Below are 24,620 nucleotides of genomic sequence, written 5' to 3'. Positions count from 1 at the left end.
CTTTAACTAATAATGGCACAATATTAATATTACAACCCTATATCTGTCCACTACAGTCCTTTAACATGTTTACTTTTACTGTGTAACAAATAATCTGCTCTTATTAAGAAGAAATAAAGAGCTGGAAACATGCTGCTTTAAATTCACATGTGTCGATGTTTCCCCTCAGACCAAAGAACCAATAATCAGACCATCATCAAGTATCATCTCGCATCATCCGTTGCAACAGCAGCAGAAGACCACACTGGGTGCCACTCCCACCAATTAATTAAGTGTCCTCTGTACCTAATAAAGTGGACACGAGTGCATATTAAATGGCACTGGAAACCATCATGACAGAACCAAGGTTTTGTTTTTTAATGGCTCCCAGTGTAATTGCATAAATGACAAAATGCACAAAAAAATCTACAAAATCAATTAAAAATGTGTTGTTTTTTTTCGCAAAATTGCTGATGCAAGGAGGAAAATCCTGCAAGGGCAAGAAAAAGATGCCAACTGTGAGCTGGGGCTACTCCCAAATCCATGACGCATGGCAATGGGCGAGACATGACACAGACTATAGGCTCTAATATGTATAAAATCGTATTATTCTGTCATTCGAACTGTGTAAACCCACTGTCCTTTATCCTCCACAGGCGAGTGTGTTGCATTGCAGTGAATGGCTGAGGAGCAGCGCCGGTTTCAGCACCAGCAGGCGTGGACCAGAACAAAAGACGCAGGCTGCAGCAGCGGCAGCAGCGGCAGCAGCGCCGGCGACAAACAAATAAATAAAACACAACATAAACTGAATGGCAATACACACACACACACACACTAGCGCTGAAGGGCCACGTCAGGTTGCAATTAAAGATGCAAGATGCAGTCCACACACACACATCTTCAGCTGAGGATCAGTGGACAGCGACAGTGAAAAATGATTTAGACTTTGAAAACAAACAACAAATGTCAAATGAAAGGAAGTCAACGTTTAAAGAGAGAAAAAAAACAAACACATTTGGCTGGAAAATGAAGGAGCAAGTGTTTGAGCTCTTACCTGGAGGTTGAGGCTGCTCAGCGGCACTAGTACCCTGTGTGCGCGCGTGTGTGAAGACAGCCGTCTGATCCCTCCCATTGCGAACCGCTTGCTCCCGTAAGTGCACAAGTGCGTGCGCAACAGGATTTTCTCCTGACACTTGTCACTACTGGAATCCGGAGGCAGACAATTAAAGGTTCAGTGTGTGAGAGTTAGGTGAACATATTTCCATTTGGCAAAAATATTACATCAAATATTTGTTAATTCACTCTCCTGAGTGTATGAATTATTGTTTTCATTATGACAGAATGAGCCTTTTCCATCACATGGTCCCAGCACGGCTCGGCTCACCTCGGCACGGCACTGTTATTTTTGCATTTCCATTAGCGACAGTACCTGGTCCTTTTATTAGTACCTGCTCTGGCAAGGTTCCAAGCGAGCTGAGCCGTCAGACTGCTGGCCACTGATTGGTCCATGCTGTGATGACTCCGCCCACGTTGAGGAGGTACTATATAGTAATGGGAAAAACCGACCAAACTGTGTCGAGCCGTGCCGTACCGAGGCAGGACTATGTAGTGGAAAAGCAGCATCAGACTTACATCAGGACCGGGTCTTTTCCAGTCCACCATGTAAGACCACTGCGTTTTTAACAAACACCTCTTGACTTTAACAGCTAAATGAAAACTACCAGAGATTCTCCCTCATGCTCAGAGGGGAAGGACGAGATATTCAGCAGCAACATGCGACTTCTCCAGTCAATGGAAGCATTATTGAACCATAGAACAGCTCAAACAGCTTTTTTTTCCTTGTCATGTTTTTATTTAATTTTCTCTTTGCAGGAGAACAACACATCAACATGAACAGAAATAGGCTCAGGCATGATAAAAAGAAGTCACCGTGTGCAGTTCTTCACATTACCACCGTATGCCCACATTGGATCCCCCAAAATTGTCATTTCCACCCGAAGTTTAATTTTTTCTTCTGATTTCCCAGCTGTGGGATTTATAATTTGACAATATATTGGACTATTTCAGTGTTTTTGCCAGTTTATGTTCACAAAACTGTGGAATAAATTTTGGACTTCGGTGATTATACAGAGATGGGGTCATATTATATTGTACAAAAACAGAAGAAACCTCTTGATCAGTCTGTCACCGCGTGTCACCACAGACACAGCTTTAAATCATCGTCAAATAGGCAGACACTGAAGGACTTGCACTGTTAAAGGACTCCCAAAGGCCCAACTGCAACTTACCAGTAATGTATGAAGAATGATTTAAATCTAAAAAAGGAAAATGTGAAAAATAAATGATAAAAATCAAGGTGAACATTTTATAGGTGCCCAGTGCATGTGTTGGATGCCTGTTCAAGTTGTTATTCCTCTAAATGTAAACATATACTGCCATCTACTGGTTGAAATAACACAATGCAGCAAGGAGGAATCAAACTATGAACACTGCAACATATAAATTTTTCTCATGTTGGGATAAAATTGTAAAGCAGCTTTTAGTTTTGTTTGTGTTGGCATTTAGCTTCTAACTGATGCTTCTCAATCTAGGCTTTCAATGTTGATGCCTTGACTGTGTATATTTATTGTATATAATATTAATAACAATAGCACCTTTTAAAACACAGTTACAAAGTGCATTACGGGACACGTTTTAAAAGAAAAATACCGAGCATTGTTAGTACACAACTAAATCATTGTTGTCTGCTAACATGATTAGCTGCAAAACTGCCCCCTGAATTTATTAAAAATGAGTCAAACCGCAGTATACTGACAAGTTTCACTTCTTATTCTCACCAACTGCGCCGGTGCAATTAATCACAGTGTTAAAATCGGCCTGCCTATCCCACCCACCTGCCTCGCATCCCGGCAAAAACGAGCTATAAACGTCTCAGGTTTGTCTGACAATGCTGCGCGCAATCAGCTCCTTCATGATCTCGTTGGTGCCTCCATAGATGGGCTGAATACGCGAGTCGACAAAAGCCCTGGAAAGACGGAGAGACAGGCTCAGCAAATATGGATATATATGATTTTTCTCAAGTTTTCTGGCAAAATAAGGGCTTATAACCTTCAAACTTCTGTGATTGTTGTCATTTTTAATAGAATAATGTGATTAAAAGTTGGTCTTATATATTAGCAAAATTTAAAACCCATGAAAATGTGTATGTGATGCTCAGGAATGTCCCGACAACACCTGGCAAAACAGATGTTTTTCCACATAGACTATATACAATCTTCCAGGTTTCTCTGGAAGTTCATCAGGAAAAATGTCAGAAAACATGGTCTCAGTCGGTCGTTTCAGCTCTTCTCCAACAGAACATGATTCTAATTGGTTCTTTCCCGCTTGGAGAAAAAGTATGGCAGATGATTGGACGTCAGTGTGACTGACAGATGGTATCGTCCAATAGCAGCCAGCCTTAACTCAAAACTATTGGCGTCAAAACCAATCACAGGTGTCATCAGCGTATCACATTACATGACACCGAAGAAACTGCATACAAATCTAATGATTGAATACTTGAGACTTAATAATCATCATGTCACAATAAATGAAATGAAGCATTTTTGTCTCCCTCTCTCCTTGTTGCACTGCTTGATTAACTCTTACCTGGCGATGGGGTATTCCCACATGTAACCCCAGCCTCCGTGGAGCTGCAGGCACTGAGTGGCCACTTTGTTCTGAAGGTCAGTTGCCCTGGAGAACAAACAATAAAACATGCAAGTACGTGACAGTAATGAAGCTTATTATAGAGAGGCTGGTGAATAGTTAAAGAACATAAAAAAAACACTCTCACCAGTACTTGGCCATGGAAGCCGTGGAGGCATCGAGGCATTTCTGAGAGTGGAGCTGAAGGCAGTTGTCGAGAAACGCTCGGCCCACGCAGATCTCAGTTTTCAACTCTGCCAGCTTGTGCTGCACAGTCTTGGGTGAGAAACATGAATTCAATGACATATTTATTAAATGTATTTATTATAAATATGTCATCCATCCATCGTGTCGGGAGCTGTGCCAAACTCAGCTGACATAGGGCGAGAGACGGGGTACAACCTGGCGGTTTGCCAGTCCATCACAGGGCCACATACATACACCAACAACCATTCACTCTCACACTATGGTCAATCTAGAATGTCCAATTGACTTAATCCCCATGTTTTTAGCCCCTATAAATGTCATTAAATTGATAAATGATTAAAAAACACATTTTTAATATGCAGTTTTAAAGTAGCAAAGGATGAAGTGTGTCTGAGATCAATGGAGACAAAGTTCCATATCATCCAGGCTCTAATGACGAAGGCTCAGTCCTCTTCTGTCACATATAGTGGTGGGGAATGTCTAAAGTATGGTAGTATAATTGTATAATCACTTTAAATTAATAATTGTTTGGTTTCTGAGCCTTTTATATGTACCTTAGACAAAGGCCTTGCTTCATGGAAACTTGTGTCTCCACAGCATAAACCAAACACAAGAAACACTGGCATGCTTCGGAAACCAGTAGTGAAGAGTGACTTTGTTGCATTCTGCAGTCTCACCACTAGATGTCACTAATGTCACTTACACACAGTTTCAGTTGCCGCTACAGACCTGTAGGTGAGCGACCGTCTTGCCGAAAGCCTTCCTTTGCGTCACATAGTTCCTGGTTTCCTCGAACATGAACTCGCAGCTCGCTATGGCCATGTCAGCGATCACCAAGCGCTCCTGTTCCAAATGACGGTAACAAATGGACTGACTCAGGACCGTCACGTCATAAAATACAACAAACTAATCACTCTGGAAGCAATTAATGCAAGGTAATGTAATGAAATTCACCCACTGATGTACAAAAATGTATGTGTGTGTATTATTCGTATAGAATATTCCTTAACACATCGTTTCTTGTGTTTCACCTGAGGCAGTTCATTCATGAGGTAGTAGAAACCCTTGTTGACTTCACCCAAGATGGCATCAGCTGGGAGACGCACATCCTCAAAGAACAGCTCGGCTGTGTCCTTTAAAGGAAGGATGAACAGGTTCAGACTCTGGCAGAAGAAGAGGGATGAAACATCGCCGAGCCCACCAATACCTGTGCCTTCAGACCGATCTTATCCAGTTTACGTCCTTTATGGAAGCCCTTCATTCCATCCTCCACGAGGAAGAGACTGATGCCATGCGCCGCCGTCTTCGCCTCGCGGTTGGTCACGGCCACGACCACCACCACGTCTGACATCCAGCCGTTTGAGATGAACACCTGGTGAAAGGAAAAGTTGTCAAGCTTATGCTGCCATGCATCCATATTTGTTTTGTTTGTTTGTTTGTTTGTTTGTTTGTTAGTTAGTTAGTTAGTTAGTTTGCTTCCCCCCCGCCCCCCCTCAGCACCTTGTTGCCATTGAGAATCCAGTCACTGCCATCCTTCTTGGCGTACGTCTTCACACCTTGAAGATCACTGAAAAAATACGGGGGAAAGGTCATCAAAGCTGCAGAACGTGCATTACTCAGTTATTTATGACCTGGTATCCACCCAGAGTGATCCAATCGCACAGACAGCAGACACATTTGTACAGTCAAAGTCCTTAAAAACAGTCATGATGTCAGCAAGTATTTGAATAAAGGGGTGAAAAACATCCAGGTTAACATCAGGGGTGAACCGTCACACTTAAGCCTGGCCACATGCAATCAGATCAGAGAGGACGAGTGTTTCTACCAGATGTGAACAAGGTCTATTACTGTACATCCACGCTTAAGTCCTCACCTGCCTGCTCCAGGCTCCGTCATCGCTATAGCAAGAATGCTTTTCCCAGCAGCAATGTTAGGGATGAAGCGTTCAGTCTGCTCCTTGGTCCCGTAGTTCACGATGTAAGGTAAAATAATGTCGGAGTGCAAGGCGAATCCCGGGCCTGAGCAGTTGCAGTACATTCTGGATGAAATAAAAAGAATCAACACTGTAGTGTTTGATGTAAGATACGACAAAAGGGTTTTTTACACTTTATTTTTACTCACTGCTCCTCCCACACGACAGCAGCAGAAAATAGGTCTCCTCCTATGCCACCATGCTTCTCTGGTACCATGATTCCCAGCAGGCCTTGCTCGCCAGCCTTCTCCCACACCTCCCTGCTTACCTGGCCCGCCTTCTCCCACCTTGAACAAATAAAATAAAGAATCATGGTGACGCGGGGAATGAAAATGAAAAAAAAGGCTATTGTACATTTCATTATGGCCATTTTTTGCATCAAATTCTCACTTTATAGCTGTTTGATGTCTATTCTAAGGTCTGTGGTTGCTGGGTGTACATTTGGTAAACAACAATACACAACAGAGCAATACAAATGAAGCAACTAAACAATACACTTTACAGTAGCATTAAAATAAACAAAACAAGTTTACAATGTATAAAATCCATAAAAACAGGAGGATTCATGTGACCAGATGGAAAACAATAGTGAAAGTGAATATACCAGCTGAAGTCAATGTAATGGAGGATGATTATTACACCTACTCGCTGTGGTAAGGTACTACTTCCTCTTGAAAAAAGCGGCGGACATTTTGTCTGAAGAGGTCGTGGTCCTCGTTCAAGATCCGTCGGGTCCCGATGTCCATTAGTGTCTTGGCACTGGACGTCTCCGGGCGGTTTGAAGGGGCAGACTGACCCGAGTGTTGTGATCGACTGGAAAAAAAACAAACACATGACAGATAAATTCATATTGATACAGCTGCTAAGGATTATGGGAAGTGTGACATTGCTTCTTTGGTGTACAAACACAGACAGAAAATTTAATTGATATAATTAGTTAATTTTTTTCTTGTTTTCAATCTATAAGCTTGTTTTGTTACAATTTTTTTAAGATCTCTTGGGGAAAGTATATTCTTAAATAACTATTGACACAGTTTGGCCGTCAACTTGGACCAAGTTTTTAATTTGCAACACAGATCTACTGTCGAGAATATTTCAGATCTATGACCACAACATTTCAAAGAATTAGTACAGTCTTGCTATATCAAATAGTGATTTTCATAATTTAATTATATTGATCATACTGACCTTCCAAGAATTCATATTAACAATTATATATGGCACTAACAACAGCGTTGTTAACAGTTACACATGGTTGTATAATTAACCTGTCTGTATGACACCGTGTCCAGGGTAAATGAGGACACGGTGAAGACAACGTCCCTATTATAGTTTTACAACTTAAAAAAAACAAACAACAACGATTCTTTGACACATTATTTAGATAATTGAGCACCAATTGATTGACTTTAGACCAGCTCTGATTTAAAATCACAGAGCCGTCGTTTTCTCGCGGTTGTGGTGTTGTTGTTTTTTCAAGCTCGCGAGATCAAGAAGGTCAAGAAGACAAACGTTAGAATTTCAGGACACAGTTTTACCTGGCAGCAGCTGCGGACAGCACATGACCTCGGCCGGACACATTTCTCAAAGTCAGGAGAGCAGACCTGACCACATTAGGAGGAGAAAACATCTTGCTAAATACAACTCGAGGTAGGAATAGGAGGAGATCTCGAAGAAGTGGACCTACTCAAGTAAAGTTGGAACAAACTTCCACTCTCGCGAGATCCACACAACATTCAACGTCAACGTCCGTTCTAGTGTACAGCGGTTGAAAAGTGAAACATTTATCAATTAATTCATTAAATAAAAGAAGAACATTTCCTCTGACCAAGAAAAAAAAACAAATTAAAAAGACACCACTTTAAAAAACAAACAAACAAACAAAAACAGGATGGCGAGAACTACGGGGCATTTTGAAGCAACTTTATTTAAAACAGAAGATACTGACAGTGACAAAATGAATGTGTATTATGTATTAACAGCAAATTAATGAAATTAATGAAAACCCAGGAATGAAATGTTTTGATACATGAAAATAATATACCAGTATAAACAAATAAAATACTGATATGATTAAAGAGGGGAAAGAGGATTGCACATTGGATTATTTTATGATAATTAGGTTAATTCAATTCAATGGCACATGAAACAGTTGCCAACAAAGACAACATAAGTCAGCAAAGGTCTGAAGTTATAAATAAGAGTCAAAAAATAAAAAAAGGTATTAAGATATAAAAGCAATATTTACACAAGATTCAAACCGCAGTAGAGGTGGATTGTCTATGAATATATCTGCATGGTTAGTTCAATGTCTAGGCTTCTATATTATTCATAGACAATCCACCAAAGTACAGGAAGTTACAATTTTTTGTCCCCGGAAAATTTAATTTAAATATTTGTGTTCTATTCTGTATTCTGTATAATTGCATTCTGTATATTTTAAGTTTATTTCTGTACGCTGCGTGATTGAATAGCTGTAACCTTGTCCTCTGGCCCAGACACTTTTGCTGCTTATGATTTTCAATCTCTGTGAGTTTTTATTCCAATTAATGAAAGGTTAAATAAAACTAAAATATCTATATTTGATAACTGATATAGTTGCTATTATTTCAAGTTAGTAGGAATTTAAAGAAGAAATGCATTGATTGAGTACATGTAGCACTGGTGATAATTACTTAATAATAAACCTTTCTTTCTTTCTACAGTTTTATCCCAGAAAACATTTCTTAAACATAACCTCAGCAACTTCAGTAACTTTGCATTAGACCAGGCCTTAGCCTCATGTGTCAACTTTGCTAATTTTAGTTTTCTAATATTCATCAGAAAAGACAAAAGCAGAACAATCTGCAGCCTTACTGGAGATGTCTTAAAGCTTATGAATTCGACTTTTAATATGCAAACTGCTGTATGTTCTGTTGTGTTTTCAAAGGTTATATGGTCATGCTTACAGTATGTTTTATCCTTACTCTATGCAAACATGTGTGGTCAATGAAGGATCAAGAATCAACCCAGATGGGATGTACGTTGGAAAAGTTTATTCTGAAATGAACAGAGTGAAAATAAATAAATCTTTTCAGGGAAGTGGGCGACGTTTGGCGGTCAATCCACGACCATTCTCCAGCACCTTTGGCATTGCTGGGCCAGTGTTGGCGAGACTGAATGAGGTGGCGGTGGGAAGGCAGGGATCTACCCTCACTTGATGAGCGGTCACCCCTTCTCCCCCGTTCCTCACCCCATGCGGACAGTGGAGACGCGCCACCGGGGGGGGGGAGTAGAGGCCGAGTGATGGGGTTCTACAACGGAGAGGTGGTAGTGATGACCCGAGAGAGGAGGGCTTGAGACGAAGCTTACAGGAAAACAAAATAAACAACAAGATGGACTTGCTTCAACATCCCTTGTACATAGTCCTTGTCTTTCCTTGGTTGGTCTTTGAAACAGTGTAGATGTCCCGAACACTGCTAGGCTGTCTGTAGACGAGCTACAGTTTCTCCAGCACTCCTACTGCTGGCCTCTTACACAGACATGATGTGCTTGACGAAAGCTGTGGAAGGGGGGGAGACAAACCATGTGTTTTTTAAATGAAAATGATAAAAAAAAAAAAAGAAGAAAAATGAGAAAGCATAATGTGTAATAATAAAAACTCACCCTCATAGTGCACACTGCCGTTCTCGTCCTCCTGGCCGGCCATGAGGGCCTCAATCTCCTGCTCGTTCATCTTCTCTCCTGTAGCCGTACCCAGGGATCCATGTCAGGTTCATTTCACACACACATGCTCACATACTAAAGTAAACTATATTTGGATGTGTCTATATTTGGGACGACATGAGACTGACCCAGGGTGGACAGCACGATGCGCAGCTCAGCACCCATAACTGTGCCGTTGCCCTCCTTGTCGAAGACGCGGAGACCCTCAACGTAGTCGTCGTAGGTTCCCTTGGGCAGAGCGTCCACCTGCTTCAGCATGGGCATGAAAGCGTCAAAGTTGATCCTCTTGTTGGCCATGTCTGTGGATTCACAACACACTCTCCATCAGTGTCAAGCACCCAAGTACCCTTTTGTGTCCGTCAGCTTTGTCAGAATTTCGTTCGTTCGCATGCAATGTACGGTCGTTACCGTCAGCGGATGGGTTGCCCAGGATTTTTGTGACGTCCTTGTTGGTGGGGTTCTGGCCCAGGGCGCGCATGATGTCGGCCACCTGGTTGTAGGCCACCTGGCTGTCACCAATTCTGTCAAAGAGACCAAAAGCCTCCTTGAAGTCTGGCCAGGGAAGAGGAAGAGGCAAGTTTGAGTTACTCAACATCAATACAAGTTGGGTCAAAAACAAACAAGAACTTTAGATTCTGTGGATTTGTGGCAAAATAAGGCATATCTGACAAAGATTTGTTCAACTGGTACAAAGTACTTTATTGGGGCAGCATTAAGAATTGCAACTTCATCAATGCTATTCTCTGAATTCTTTGTTTCTGGGGTTCTATGGCAGCTACATGGCATGATGTCACGCTGCGTGACAGCTGGAGGTACAAAAGTCTGCTTCCTCTATGAATGCTGCCAGGAAGTCAACTCCAAGATTAACGTGACTTCTGAGGAGCAGCGGCACGAACAAGATGAACAGCTGTGATGTTCCGCCCCGAGCCCCGCCCTCCGACCCCCACAGCCCCCAACCCCTCTCCATTCCTGCCCCCTACATTTTGGGCAAACTGATACACCCCGACAGCGTAGCCCAGGCCATATAGAGGCATGGGCCCCTGCTGGAGTTAAACATAAGAATGCTGACCGCAGTGTAATCAACACCTTCTCTTGCTTGGCCTGCGTGCAATCCACTGGTAAGCAACGCCGCACGTGTGGTATAAATGTCCAAGAATGTACAGAAGAGGCACTTTTTTCAGATTTGGCTCCAAATGTATGAACGCTATGAATTTCAGATTGAATATATTAAATGGGGCGGAGGGACTGAGATACTTGAAAAGAGCAGCACAACAAAATCAGAGAGCATATTTATAGCGAACAAAAGGGTCAGGATGGTGTGGTGGGTGGTTTTACAGTTTGGATTCCTTGTGTAATTGAATACCCGTCTTAAAACCTTGGTCTGAGGATTAGCAGCTCTGTGGCCTGCAAGACAAGGCGAGCTTGTCTTAGAATAGACACAACTCAGATCCCTTCCGACAACTGGTCTATGGAATGGTGCGCCTTATGTTGGCCGTTATGTTTCGTCATTTTACTTCCTTTGGACAAAGAAATTACACGTATACACAATTGCACTACACGACCACTACACTACAGCTACCATTTTGAAGATGAACATTTTCTGTGTCAAAAATCCTTCGCCATAAATGTTGACACGAGCTGTGCTTGGACATTGGAGGACATGCTCTCTGCTGATGCTGATGCTGCAAGGAAATGATGATGAGACCACCATCACACTATTTTTCACCCTGAAACATTATAAATTGTTGTCTGAAGAATTTATTACTGTAATTTTGATTATTTTATTTTTTTTACATTTTGCTGCCACTAATTATAAATTTTTTCATGTGAGAGTAAAGAAAGACATACAATTTGTACTTCATACAGTTGCTTTTCACACTCTTTTGTAAAGGATGAAGGTGGATCTGGTCTTTTCTACACTCACCTTCAATCTGGTCCGGTGTGAACTCCGTCTGTCACATGGAAACACAAACACACGGATGTGTACACACACAACACAGAGACATGAATAGAAATGATTTGTGAGTACACAGACAGAACAGATGAAATCCAGCTTGTGAGAAATGTTCTTACGTTGCTTAATTTAAGAAATGATATTAGACACATGAGGAATGGATGGAAAATAATGAACAGGCATTTTTGCATACAAGTCTGCACAGATAGAAATGTGAATGTATTTCTGTGTCCAAAAGTACCGTTTTCAACAATCAAATCATCAATTTTTTTTTTTCACAATTTATTAAGACAAATCTTTTTTCAGAGAAGTATAAAAATGCCAGTCTTTGTATCTCATCCCTAGCAGGATTTGAGAGAGAGATGGTATCCAAACTCATGCCACAAAGAATAGAATCACCCCATGTTGGATTGGAAAAAGCCAAAAAAGGTAACTCCATTGGTACTGCCCCACCCAAAAGGTCCAAAACACAACTTTGTACACACCATATTGGAGAGTAGGAGCTGCAGGGAGCGGAAAGAAAGGAGATGAGAAGCTGAAGTCCCAAGACAGAGTGGTCCTGAGCCATGGTCAAGGCCCCCTCTTATTTATCCCGGTCATGTGATGTCACGTATGCTAATGAGGTAGATCAGATGACATGTTGGAACATCTTTAACTTTCTTAGGGCAAACGGAAAGGAGAGCTGTGCGCCCTCAAAGCAGTGGGAGTCGGCCTTTAGAAGGGGAAGGGGTTATTTTTAGAGAGTCAAAGAATTGTGTTAAGACTGTGACTCCTGAGTCTCAAAGTTTTAAACCACTTTACATGCGTTACTGCTAAGCAGAATTATTATATTTTCATTGACTAGACATGACAAAAAATGAGTCTTGCGGAGGAGATTTGGTGTAAAGGTAAAAACTCAGGCAACCTGAGAGCGTCACCTCAGACGGAACCCAAGCCCACAGGTCTAATTTACAAGGTGGTATTTTTAAACTGGGACACTACTCCTCCTCTTATGGTTAAATAACAGCCGAGCAAAAACCTGCAGAAATGTTGTTAACTGGGAATACTAAATACTAATAATACATGATTTGGTTGAAGGGAACCACTTTACATAGTAAAGAAAACAAAAGAAAAGCCACGCTAAACTGAGCTAGGCTAAGATACGCTAAAACAAGCTAAGCTAACTCAGGATTTAAGAAAAGCTAAGGTAAGCTAAAATAAGATGAGCTAAGGCTAGATAAAATGTAACATTAACACAAGATAACATAAGATAATCTAATAGCAGCTCAGTAAATGTGCAGCATAAACACCAGACTCTAAATTCTCTAATATGATGCTATCTCACTGAAGCTAACAAATACACTCAGTTCACTTGTAATATTATATAAGGCTTGAATGGACAGTCAAGCACTTAACATTTATTAAGAAAAGTGCTGTATAAATAAAGTATATTATAATAATAACTCCACACACTTCATTATTTACAGTACACCTGTTCAACTGCTTGTTAAAGCAAAACCATACTTAGCTAATAAATGGCAGCCACATGCATTTAAGCATGAGAACAACGTCAAGGCGAGCTGCTGAGGTTCAGACCGGAAAAAAAAAAGTTTCTCTGAGAGAAAATACCTTCCAGCGGATGCCAGAGGTCAGCGTAGAATGACCTTTTACAACTAAGCAACACAGAAGACCATCCGTGAACACATAACACGCTATATCTTGTAGCAGATGTGCTACAGCAACAGAAACACACACCAACTGGGCCACACCTGCCAGTCTAGTCCCATGTACCTAATAAAGTGGCCAGTGAGTGTGTATTCACTTTAAAAGGCTAAAAACATTTGACATAGTCACAAAGGCTTATTTCTTTAGTCTTTAAGTATACAGTTACTGTCTAGCTTGTGGTCCACATATGCCTTCTTGGAGAACTTTCCATTGCAAGACAGCTGAAAGCTCTAGAAAGTGCTAGAACCCACTCCACTGTAACTGGGGTTGCATTATATCGAAGCATAAAAGTGAGTTGATACAGTAGTTTAAACCCTGATAATAAAGCATATTCCACATGTCCATGAAAAAGGTTGTTTTCCCACACTTGACAAAATACATTTTATGTTGTTCCCCATGAATTGTTATGACCTACATATTGTGTTTTCCCCTCAGATTTATGGTTAACATTCTTGGCGTCACATTTGACAATGCTCTTGACGGTTGTCTTAAAATGTGATTTTCTTTAACAAGTGCATCAATTTTGATAAAACATTTTAATACTGTGTTAAAACATTCCAATAATATCTGCACTTCAGAGACACATCCAATGGCTACTGCAGATCAGATTCTCAATGCCATGATTTTGGATTTCTTTTTAATTATTAAGCTCATCGATTAATAGATACCAACGAATCATATCATATTCATATTCTCACTTAACAGAATCATTCCTTATTTTCACTTATCAACTGACAATATTAAAATAAGCAGAAATCAACCTATGATAGGCCGTAAAAGCATTTTAAAATTTGCATGTCACAATATTAACTGAAATAATAGCAAATTTGTGTACATTTCTGACTATTTTTATTGACATAGGTAAACCAGATATTTCCAAGAGATATACGTTTGATAAATGAATCCTGACTTAATTGTTTACATGTGCTATTTAATAATCTTAATCTTAACTAAAAGCAAATTTATTTGGCAACCCTGTAAAACAATTACTATGACCTATCTGTGGGCCATGACCCAGGCTCCGGGAACGACTGCTGTAATCGCTTCAGGTTTCCATGACCATAGAGAATTAGAGTAGGCTTAAAGGGTGTAATATCTGCTGTGTGTCGGAAATGCAAACTTATACTTATATTATTTATATTCTTCCCTTTAGACTTACAACACCCTAAAAAGGAAAGGAGCGAAGATGTAGGTCAAGAAACAAACAGTAAACAAAACGTACGCAAGATTAGATAATTCACTGTCACTGAGAACCAGACTTGACTTATCGTGTCTTGTCGTTACAGAATGGTCTGCTGCTGAACATTGGGAGGACTTTTGTAGGAGTAAGTGGGAGATGTATCAGCGAGGCCACACCCCGAGACAGATGAGCACTATTTTTACTCCCATTCCTGCTGGAGGTGTTTGGTTTCTCCTACGCTGGGCTGGTGGACTCTGTGAAGGTGGCAGTCAAGACTCCCTGGTACAGTAACCAACCTCCCCCTCCTGCTGGCCTCGGGTCATAAAGACGCGCGGGCCGCGGGCTTAAAAAAGAGCAGCAGCATTGTGTCGCTGCGTGGTTTTCGGAGTCGCACATGAGCCTTATTTGGAATGGACACCGGACCAGCTGAGCCAAATGTTGCAAGGAAGAAGGGACAGAGGATTTTCAGTCAGTTATCAGTGTCACGTGTGGATTTACTTGTATTAGCACAAGGACAATGCCTTACATAACAAAGGCATTGTGACCATTTGAAGGTCTAGTGTTCAAAAATAAGTGTACAGTCACCTGATTGTATGAATTGTTGTTTTACATGACCCCAGAATGAGACTTTTATGTTTATACGAGGTGCTGGGTCAGCTCTACGGAGGCTTTTTTGATGCTACATAGGTTCTCCAACACACTTGAAAGGGAAGGGTGAGGGATATTCAGCTGCAACATGCAACTTCACCAACGAATGTTAAATACATGATACGTTTTACACATTGTACCTTTAATATGCTGTGAACATACAGTGAAAAATACAGAAAAATTAAAAATATGCCTTGGATAAACTTACAATATATTAAGCGTATGTGTGCCAAACCCCTCAATCCTCACACCAAATCAGCTATTTTAGCTCACAGGAACACAGAGGTTTTTAACCCACCGTTGTCTTAAATTTGGATTAACCAAAGTGACCCAAATTTATCAGTGGATTAGCAGCTTTGGTGTCCCTAAAAACACATTTTCTCAATGAGCTTTGGTGTGAGAGAGTGAGCGATTTACAAACTTTAGTGTCCAGTTAGAAAAGGCTGAATCATAAATACATTTAGTTAAGACTTTATTAGCCAGGTATTTTGATGTCATATATCTATTAGCTAGTGATTGTCTACTGCCCCCTTGTGGGGTTATTCTGTTGCACAATATATATATATATAAAAAAAAGGGACTGAGTTTCACAACAAACACGTTTGTTTATTGCTGCAACAGCGTGACAGCTTACATACCTTAGTGCACTTTAACCAACTTAAATGCTGAGGTTTCAGAACAACAACCCAAAGCATTAATTCACATTTTAACATAACACATTTACAGAATAATAGAAACATTCTGGTTTTTGTAAGCATTAAAAAAGCATTTACTCACTCCAGAGTTATTAATTAAAGGGATAGTGCAGGGGATTTTTTTAACGCACGGGTGTACGAGGAGCTTAAACTTAGTTTTTTTTTTGTTTTTTGTTTTTTTACATACAGCAAGGGAGATGGAAGGACTGGAACACAATTTATACATTGTTTTGATGTGAACGGGGACAGCAAAAAGAACGAGGTTGTAAGAGGCACACGTTTTAAGGAAACATCAATAATATTGTTACTGTGCACATAGTGTGAACATTTCTAATCATGATTATCCTGATCAAAACCATTGTGAGTCACAATATTATTGTGCTCACTGTAAAAACATGCTTAAGCATAATTTTAAATGCAAACCGGTGAAACCTTCGCTCCACACTCTCCCTTATTATTATTATTCTGTTTATATATTTAATAAATCTTTAGTAAAACACTGGGGAAAAAAATGTAGCTTATTTATTGGGCGTCCCCGCTCAGATGACCTTTCGAACCATCAGTGGGTTCTGACCCATTTCTGGGAATAAGTGCCTTATACAACCCCACCTAAAATCACTATCCTTACACCTACACCTATCCCTTTATTTGAAAACAACTTTTCTTTCTTCTCTCTGAAGCCCCTAAAGAAGCCGTAATATCGAGTCAAAGCAATAGTTACTGAAACTGGCGTTGAAGTTAAACACAAGCGAAACCCCAAACCAGCAAAAGAAGGTCTCACATTTACAATATCTTAATTACAGGCTGAGATGGAATCATTTTGTTTCTCCTGTTAATGGCACATCAAGCTCCCACAGTGGTGAAGAGCAGCAGACACATGACACAATATCTAAAGCAGGAGTCATGCTGAGCTTTAGTGTAACTTATCAAATCCATGAATTTTAATTTACCATGCTGGATGCACACGTGTGGAACTTCCTGTTATCGTATCGTAAGCTGGGTGAGTGCTGTGGAGACGCTTTTACACCTCAAAGGCTGGGAACCTTGCCTTCATTGGCTGCAGAAGGTCAGCCAGGAAGTAGATGGTGCCTGCCATGCCTGCAAACAGGAAGTGGCGAGAAGAGTTTACTGCTACTGTTCAGATTTTATCAAGCGTGATTCTATGAGGTACTGATAGATTACAATATACAACACTTTATTTGACCATTTGACAGACTTTCCAGCTGGATATTGAGGTTTGTTCACCTTTTACTGTCCTGCACCAAAGTCCATAGAGAAAATCAGTGTTTTTAGCTCATGGCGACACAGGAGTTGCTGGTCTACTGCTGCCCCCTTAGGTAAGTTTGTGTCACTTAGGTAAATACGAATTAAGTATTTCAAACACCAAAACATATTTGAACTTATTTACGGAGAGGGCAATGGGTTAACAACTTCTGAATGCCATGATGTGAAATGGCTGATTTTCTGAATGGACTTTGGTGCAGGGAGTGAGTGGGTTACAAATTCCAGTTTCCTGCCAGAAAAGGCGGTCTAAATGCAAGAACATGTGTTTTTAAACACATAGCACATGAAGATATCACAGACATAAAAGTAGGTATACAAGACACCATCGGATATTACCTTCAAAAAGTGAGAAGGGAGTGTCAGGTGTTCGGCATCCATGTTTGCCATAGTTCATACACCAGTCTGCAAACTACAGTTCAAAGACAGAGAGGGGCAGTATCATAACAACATTCCAACAGAGCGGTGTAGCTGAAGCGCCTCAGGAGAATATTGAGCAATGTCAACAACTGCTCAGACTTGTGCTCCCCGGTGTCATCCATGCATCTGTTGAGGTATCAGATTATGACCACAATGTCACTTTGTAGCACTGGGAACATGTAACAAAGCCTCGACGAGACATTTGAAAAGTCTATTTCCATCCTCCATGAATAGCTTCGTGTTAATCAATGTAGATGCGGGACACGGGCCACCTGGAGCGCATCCAACGATGGCACACCTGCGCCTCACTCTGCCTCGGAGTGACAGCTACCAACCTTTTATCAATAAGCATAAAACATCCGCGTCCTTCACATGCAGGGCTGTTTGAATTCATCCCTAATCTACTGTACTGCTCATCCTTTGAGGATGGCGTTGGGAGCTGGAGCCAATCACAGATGACAGAGGGGCGAGAGGCAGGATACAAACTGAACAGGTCACTGGTCTATCACAGAGCCAAAATACCAACAACTATTCACACTCAGATTTACACGCAAAGCGAATTTAGACTCTGTACAGGTTGAGTGTTGACATCCATCCATCCTGAATAATCACATGAAGATGGAGCTAAGTCCAGGTGTGAATGCTCCCAATCCATCCTGAATGTGTCCTCAGATCTTATCACAATAAACACATTCAGAGGTGGTTTGAGGAAACAGGCGACCACATTCTTGAGGGTGAACGCAATCCATCCTCAGGATTAGATTAGAGTCCTCAGTTTCATTCTCACACTAATCTCACATTAATTAATTTATCAGCAGGCTCCACCACAACGTTAACACTGATGATCGCTTGATTTTTTTTCACATGTTTAAAACTTTTGTCATGTCATAGCAAAAGGAAGTGGAGCTTAGATTAATTCTAGCTCTTTCTTGGTCTCTGTAAATAGAGCACACAGACACACAGAGAGACATCTACAGACTCGTTAGAAACATATTTCTTTAACAGAAATAAAGTCATTGTGAATTTAAATACATTGAATAAACACCAGACCCAATTATCTGTGGTTAAAGTTGATGAGAAAAGCCGTACTTAAGGCTTTCTGTATGCAATTTGTAATTAATGTGAATGGGGTCTTAGATGGGGTTTGAAATAACATAATCCCTATCTGAAAGTCTTTGAACTGTGTGACAAAATTTGACTAACCAAAGAACACACATGATTATTTGTACATATATTTGCACGGCAAAAGAATGAAATAATATAATAAATAATAACAAATAATACTGTATTTTTAAGATGTTTTATCACTCGCACTGCTACTTCCTTTGCTCACGGATGTACACAAGTCATATATCATGAAGCATCTCTCACCATACAGGCTCTGTAGAGGTGCTTGGGGTCCTGTGTATGCCGGTAGAGAGCCAGGAAGGCATAGGCGTTCCCGGCAGCGCCGTGACACAGCCCGTAGCCCTTCTTCAGCAGACCCCACCGCCACACCACTTCTCCACACTGTAAGGCAAACTCAAGGTACTGAGCGATGCCAAACACCTGGAGTGAGAGGTGACACAGAGGAGGACAGTTGAAATAGGATCATAATCATTATATTTATGTCCATATGGGTTGAGCATTTATGTGATTTGTCTTGTAAAAATTATAAATGACAGCAAAAGAAGTCAAAGATGTAGAGACATTCCCTTCACATGTCTGTCTCACAAGATTCAAGCTGTGTGTTGTGCAGTGTTGTGATGGGGGAAACAGCAGTACACAAATCAATATTGCAGTTGAGAGTGAAATAAATATTGTCACAAGGTGGTGCTCTGACTCCATGAAATAAAAACATAAATTCTCAAAACTGAAGACGGTCCATGATTGACATTTTGACACAAACTGTACTGCGCTGCGAACACACAAGTGCTTGCCTTGTACGCCTGCAGGAGCATGTAGATGACACCCGGGGAGCCATGGCACCAGTGCACCAGCAGGTCTCGGTCGTCGCCGATGCAGGGAGGGTAGTTTCCCGTGGGGAACTTGAGTCGGCAGACGTGGTTGACGCTGGGCTTCACCAGCCGGTGCACGTGCTCCTCCAGCGCAACAAAGCCTGGCTGTAAGTTAGGGAGGGAGAGGGAGAGAGATGACCGTGTAACAAAACAAGCTACTACACCTGACATTTATCATGACTTTTAAAAGACTCACTTTCCATTCATTGTTTGGCATCACATTAAACTCAACATAATTCACTTTTTGTGTCATTTATTAAAAATAATTAACAGTTTTAATCCTCTTGGCCTGTGACCAGCACCACAGGCATCACACTTAGTTTATTGGACAGTAATTGTCGGCTTCATTAATAATAATAACAATAATAATAATAAGGTCATTATTTTTTGATTATGATTATTATTTGTGTATAATCCCCTGATTTTATGAATTGATGTTTTTACAAAAGCGGCCATTTTGATGCTAAATGAAGGCTACATAGGTTCTTCAACAAACCTGGAAGGAAAGAGTGCGGTGAGGAACATTCAGCTGCAACATTTGCAACACACTGTAACTTAATATATCTGTATTATGATAGGAGTCCTGCTTTACCTGCATCAGGTAGTAGTAGATGCCAGCCAGTCCGTGGGCGGCGCCAACATACTGCTCCTGGTACCACTCGTACATTAGAGGGCTCTGGTTCTGGATCCTGAACTTCCTGCTGAGGTGGTCCCCCGACACCAGCACGGCCTCGCTGACCTGAGGACGGAAACAACACGACCCGACTCAGAGGACACAACTAATCTGTCCCAACTGCGACAGGTCAATGGAGGAAAGATGAGAGCGATCGGACATGGATGGGTGCAAAAGTGAACAAATTAGGAGTGAAGGCAAACAAGGATTATCAGGGGAAGTGACCTAGAAATGAGAGAAGCAGGATTATAACCAGGAAGACTCGGGTGATGCATTTCCAATGTTGGCAATAGTCACAAAGGATCTGTGGTTGCTGCACTAACATGAATTCCAAAATAGAGGTTGACTAATTGTACATTTTAAAGGCTTGTAGAACAATGATAGTTTGATGCGTGGAAACGCCTATAAGAGATTAATCGGCCGCATCACATATTAGCAATCAGCTGCATGGATTACTTAAGACTGACACTGGCATCTGCCTGAAAATAAACCCTAGTATTGGTCGACCTCGACTCCACATGATAGGCAGAGTCAGGGAGCTGTAAGCTGTCTTATCAAACTGGATTAATTAGTCAGTGTCTAAAACAAAAGAGGGAACTTCAAAGCACATCTGTCTCCTGGCTCTGACCCACCTGTTGGATGTACTGCAGTGGGATCCGGTCATGTCCCAGCTGCTGGTTGATGAAGACGAGGGAGTAGAGGTAGCCCATTCGCCCGTACAGCAGCTCATCTGGCAACCCACCTGATCCCTCCACCACCCTCTGGTGATCCTGCAGCAGTCTGGGAAAAAAAAGAAACAAAATAAGACAAAACTGACAATTGCACCAATGCACCAAACCTCTTCATGAACTTACTCTGGTAGTTAAACTTGTTGAATCGGGAGTAATGGATCTGGATCGACGACTGAAACAAGATCTCGGACTAAATTTCCCAGTACAAAAGATTAATATGTTTTCAAGAATAAAGATACGTTTTTTTGTTTATTTTAGATTTATATGTTTACATTTGTAATTTATTTATAATTTGAATACATTTTTTTGGAGAATTTAGGGCTGCAACTAACTTTTATTTTATAATGGATTAATCTGTTGATTATTTTCTTGATTAATTGAGTACTGGTCCATAAAATGTCAGAAAATGTTGATCAGTGTTTATAAAATCTGGAAAAGATGATGTTGATGTTCTCAAATGTCTTGTTTTGTCCACAAAACAAAACGATTCACTTTTAAGGATTAAAAATATTCACATTTAAGAAGCTGAACTATCCGAAAGATTGTTTTAATTACTGAAAAAACACTCAAACCGAGTAGAATAAAAATGTTTTTTTAATATTTTGTGCTCAGTTTGATTATACTATAGTTTCATTTTGGTTTTTAATAATTATGTTTATTTGCATCAGCTGCTACATAGAAAATACATCTACTTAAAGTTTGTACATAGACTAAACATGTCAGAAAACCTGATTTATGGCCTATTATAATAATAATAATAATAATTCACTAAACATTATTGTGACGACAAACAAAATACATTCAATACAACAAAAAAATAATAATTTAGACTAAGACGTTGTAATTTTCTGCCCTACGTACAGTAACTACTAACCTGTTGATGCACTCATCGGTCTCCTGCCCCCTCTGCAGGCGATAGTAGACAACAGCAGCCACGGCCAGTGGCCCAGCATCTCCACAGAGGAAGGTGACATCATGGCGTCGGGTCAGACACTTAAGGCTGCGGCTGACATAGTCCAGAGCTCTGTGGAGGAAAGTGTCCTCCCTGAAGACATTGTGGAGGTGCAGGTAGAGCAGAGCTATGCCTTTGAATGGACAGACAGACAAATACTTGTTAAACTAAAAACTAAAATCCAAACGCTTCTTGTTTTATATCATAGCTGCAGTTTTGCTGCATAAAATACATGGACAACTACAAAAGTGAAGAATAATTAAGATTTTTATCTAAAAAAAAAATCCAAACTCTTGAAATGTTAATATTTTGTGGATGGCACACTTTTTCCTGCAAGTTTTCATGTAATATTCATCGCATCGAGCAGCTCCTCGCTATGAGAGCAAAGGTTGTCAATTATAAATTACAGATGTGTAATGATATCATTACCTGCCCAGCCAGTGTAACTTGTGCAATTTCTGGGATCTGCAGAATTCAGCCCATCTTCCATGACGGCTAAAAGCTGACTGACCTTGTTGCTCAGTCTCTGGGCAAACTCGGATGTGAGCTGAAGGTAAGGGAAAGTTAAAATAATGAATGTGATATCACACTGCATTGACTTTCATTCATATGGACAGCCTAACCTTCGAAACCTTGTTCAGGGTGTGGTATTGACATATTATCAATACAATGAACCAGCCTGGGACCTGGACAAAAATAACATGGCTGCAACCAATAAATGTTGCTCAATTGTATTTCAAACAAAAGGCTTACCTAATAAAATCTATCTCTGCTTAAGTCTGTGATATCTTAAGAATTTGTATGATGCTTTTTCTTGCTATTAGACAGTCTTTCCCCAGCTGTGAACACGTTTGTAAACTGCCGTCTCCATCCACCAAAGTCATTAAGAAAATCAGCTATTTTACATCACAGCACACAGGAGTTGTTAATCCAATGCGGTCTCTTTCAGTACAAATTTGTTTGTGTTGTCTTGTGACTTCAATATTTAAAATCCTTTCTTTGGATTTACAAAAGTGGCACAAACTTACCAAAGGAGGCAGCAGAAGACCAGTAGCTCCTGTGTCCCCACAAGTCATAATCATAGATTGTCTCTAAGGACTTTGGTGTGGGAGAGTAAGCACTTCATAAAATTACATTTTCAGCAAGAAAAATATAGGCTGTCTAGACAAAATGCTAAACATATTAAGATACTGTAGACTCTGAGCAGGCATAGATTTTATAAGGGGAGCCTTTTATTAAGTGATTAAAACGGTCCCTGCTGGCAGCCATGTTATAAGTGAGCGTCCTCGGTAAAAGATTGATAATACCTCATACAACCACAATGCAAAAAAAGTGCACACACACACACCTCCTCCTCATGTCATGCATTACCTTTCCCCCAGAGTCAAATAGCGCTTGTGTGGCTGCAGGACTCCCATCATAGTCAGGATATGGGTTTATAAAGGCTCGTGTGTCCATTGCTGCTCAGCTTTACTGCAAATCTGGGTCAGAATAAAAAAAAAAGGAGAGACACGTAATACAACACTAATCTGTAGAAAGATGGGGCGATACGAGGCGGAGGAGGCAGAAGAGAACACTGAAATGGAAGTGAGGCGGAGAATAGTGAGCTATCGATTTTATAACAATTTAACGCAGCCATATAACGCTGCTCTGCAGGGCGATACACGCCCACACACACAAACTGCCTTTCAGTTAGCTTAGCTACGCTGCTAAAGCTAGTGGGGGACGGGAGAATTGTGTCATATGAGCGTAATGGTCTACAAACAGTCGCTTCGATACGTGTTGCAATCCTGCAAAAAAAAATGTCATACAATTAGAAAACTTAAACGCGTAGGTGCTTCGCAAGTGCTGCACTCACTGCTTTGTTGATGTTGTTGGAAGCTTCTCAATCGGGCATGTGACATTAGCCTCACTAGCACAATGCTGCCACTTGCTGTACTGGAAGCAATACTACAGCTTCTTTAGATTTCATTGGCGGTTGGCAACCAGCGTTAGAGGTGAAATACCGCCACCTAACGGCCTGGACATCTTAGAGTAATCAATTAAATGTTTATACATCCCCCTAGTTTGTTTCCTTAATTTAATTTAATTTAAAAGTAGTTTCCTCTTTCCGGCCCCTGCTCAGTCTTCTTCCCAAACAAACATGTATTTGGATATAATGCAAATGTCTTATTTCATTTATGTCCCAGCTCTCTTCCATTTTTCTTTTACGTTTGGTTTTAATTGCCTCACCCTCAGCGTCACCCCCGTTGACTCTACCTGACTTGGTATATTCCATCCACCTTCCTGTTTGCCAGTCGGTCACACAACTTAATAGGTAACTGCCGTCTAAAACGGTTTTACACATTTCTTCGCGTCTATTGACACTTCTTTTCTCACTTGCTGTTAACATTCAACCTTAGTGTTCCGCTCTCACAGCTTTTGACGTCACGTCTGTTGCTGCTACAGGTTTCCCCACAGGTGTCTTGATAGGCGTCTCCTGTGACGTCACTGCTCCGTATGATTTCGCTTTACAAACAACACATGATGCTGTTGTCTGACCATGCACATGTGTATGTTGGCAATGCATTTGTGTGCGTGTGTATAATATAAAATAATAAAATAATTTAATAAAATGAGGGTTTGATATTGTCATTCTTACTTACTTCCGGTTCTTCAAATTAAACCATAACAAACAGAGAACAATGTGTAGCTATATATTTATATAACCATTATCATATTATAAAGCACTTTCATTGTGTGCCTTTGTAGAAATCCAGGAGCAAATTCCCTCTAGCAAACAAAATTGAGATTATTTTTTTTTTATCTTTAAAGTTGTATTAAAGCTATAATTAT

At 40.6% G+C, this 24,620-nt stretch overlaps 3 protein-coding genes across 3 annotated transcripts; all 3 read right to left on the bottom strand.

The window, feature by feature from the left end:
- Positions 1-1,808: 1,808 nt before the first annotated feature.
- Positions 1,809-7,570, bottom strand: acadl (acyl-CoA dehydrogenase long chain). The gene is made up of 11 exons (XM_044047921.1): positions 7,384-7,570; positions 6,491-6,658; positions 5,995-6,132; positions 5,747-5,911; positions 5,374-5,440; positions 5,081-5,245; positions 4,905-5,006; positions 4,603-4,716; positions 3,815-3,942; positions 3,628-3,714; positions 1,809-3,004 (listed from the first exon to the last, which is right to left on the bottom strand). Exons 1-11 carry the CDS (start codon positions 7,473-7,475, stop codon positions 2,911-2,913), a joined length of 1,320 nt encoding a protein of 439 aa, XP_043903856.1. The 5' UTR covers positions 7,476-7,570; the 3' UTR covers positions 1,809-2,910.
- A 1,288-nt stretch (positions 7,571-8,858) lies between these two features.
- Positions 8,859-12,080, bottom strand: mylz3 (myosin, light polypeptide 3, skeletal muscle). The gene is made up of 6 exons (XM_044019558.1): positions 11,990-12,080; positions 11,475-11,502; positions 9,959-10,102; positions 9,679-9,849; positions 9,491-9,568; positions 8,859-9,386 (listed from the first exon to the last, which is right to left on the bottom strand). The coding sequence occupies exons 1-6, from the start codon at positions 11,990-11,992 to the stop codon at positions 9,358-9,360; spliced, it is 453 nt and encodes a 150-aa protein (XP_043875493.1). The 5' UTR covers positions 11,993-12,080; the 3' UTR covers positions 8,859-9,357.
- A 3,541-nt stretch (positions 12,081-15,621) lies between these two features.
- lancl1 (LanC antibiotic synthetase component C-like 1 (bacterial)) lies at positions 15,622-23,742 on the bottom strand. The gene is made up of 10 exons (XM_044019557.1): positions 23,644-23,742; positions 23,157-23,266; positions 22,215-22,332; positions 21,708-21,918; positions 20,735-20,882; positions 20,022-20,168; positions 19,352-19,534; positions 18,804-18,980; positions 17,352-17,424; positions 15,622-16,829 (listed from the first exon to the last, which is right to left on the bottom strand). Exons 2-10 carry the CDS (start codon positions 23,241-23,243, stop codon positions 16,753-16,755), a joined length of 1,221 nt encoding a protein of 406 aa, XP_043875492.1. The 5' UTR covers positions 23,244-23,266; positions 23,644-23,742; the 3' UTR covers positions 15,622-16,752.
- Positions 23,743-24,620: the final 878 nt, after the last annotated feature.

The sequence above is a fragment of the Solea senegalensis genome, linkage group LG2 (assembly GCF_019176455.1).
Source record: "Solea senegalensis isolate Sse05_10M linkage group LG2, IFAPA_SoseM_1, whole genome shotgun sequence".
NCBI lineage: Eukaryota > Metazoa > Chordata > Actinopteri > Pleuronectiformes > Soleidae > Solea > Solea senegalensis.
Note: the sequence above shows the minus strand (reverse complement) of the source record. Positions and strands in the feature narration are given on the sequence as shown.

What these genes read in the sequence shown, in the direction of transcription:
- acadl (XM_044047921.1), bottom strand. Translation starts at nt 7,475, where the DNA reads ATGTTTTCTCCTCCTAATGTGGTCAGGTCTGCTCTCCTGACTTTGAGA. An exon ending in ACGGAGCCTGGAGCAGGCAG is followed by an intron (nt 5,441 to 5,746) that starts GTGAGGACTTAA and finishes GTATTTTTTCAG; the next exon opens with TGATCTTCAAGGTGTGAAGA. An exon ending in GCTTCCATGGCCAAGTACTG is followed by an intron (nt 3,715 to 3,814) that starts GTGAGAGTGTTT and finishes TTTGTTCTCCAG; the next exon opens with GGCAACTGACCTTCAGAACA.
- mylz3 (XM_044019558.1), bottom strand. An exon ending in CACACCGGACCAGATTGAAG is followed by an intron (nt 10,103 to 11,474) that starts GTGAGTGTAGAA and finishes TTCCCTGGCCAG; the next exon opens with ACTTCAAGGAGGCTTTTGGT. An exon ending in CGGCAGTGTGCACTATGAGG is followed by an intron (nt 9,387 to 9,490) that starts GTGAGTTTTTAT and finishes CCCCTTCCACAG; the next exon opens with CTTTCGTCAAGCACATCATG.
- lancl1 (XM_044019557.1), bottom strand. Translation starts at nt 23,243, where the DNA reads ATGGACACACGAGCCTTTATAAACCCATATCCTGACTATGATGGGAGT. An exon ending in TATTTGACTCTGGGGGAAAG is followed by an intron (nt 22,333 to 23,156) that starts GTAATGCATGAC and finishes CCTTACCTTCAG; the next exon opens with CTCACATCCGAGTTTGCCCA. An exon ending in ACCGATGAGTGCATCAACAG is followed by an intron (nt 20,883 to 21,707) that starts GTTAGTAGTTAC and finishes TTTTTTTCCCAG; the next exon opens with ACTGCTGCAGGATCACCAGA.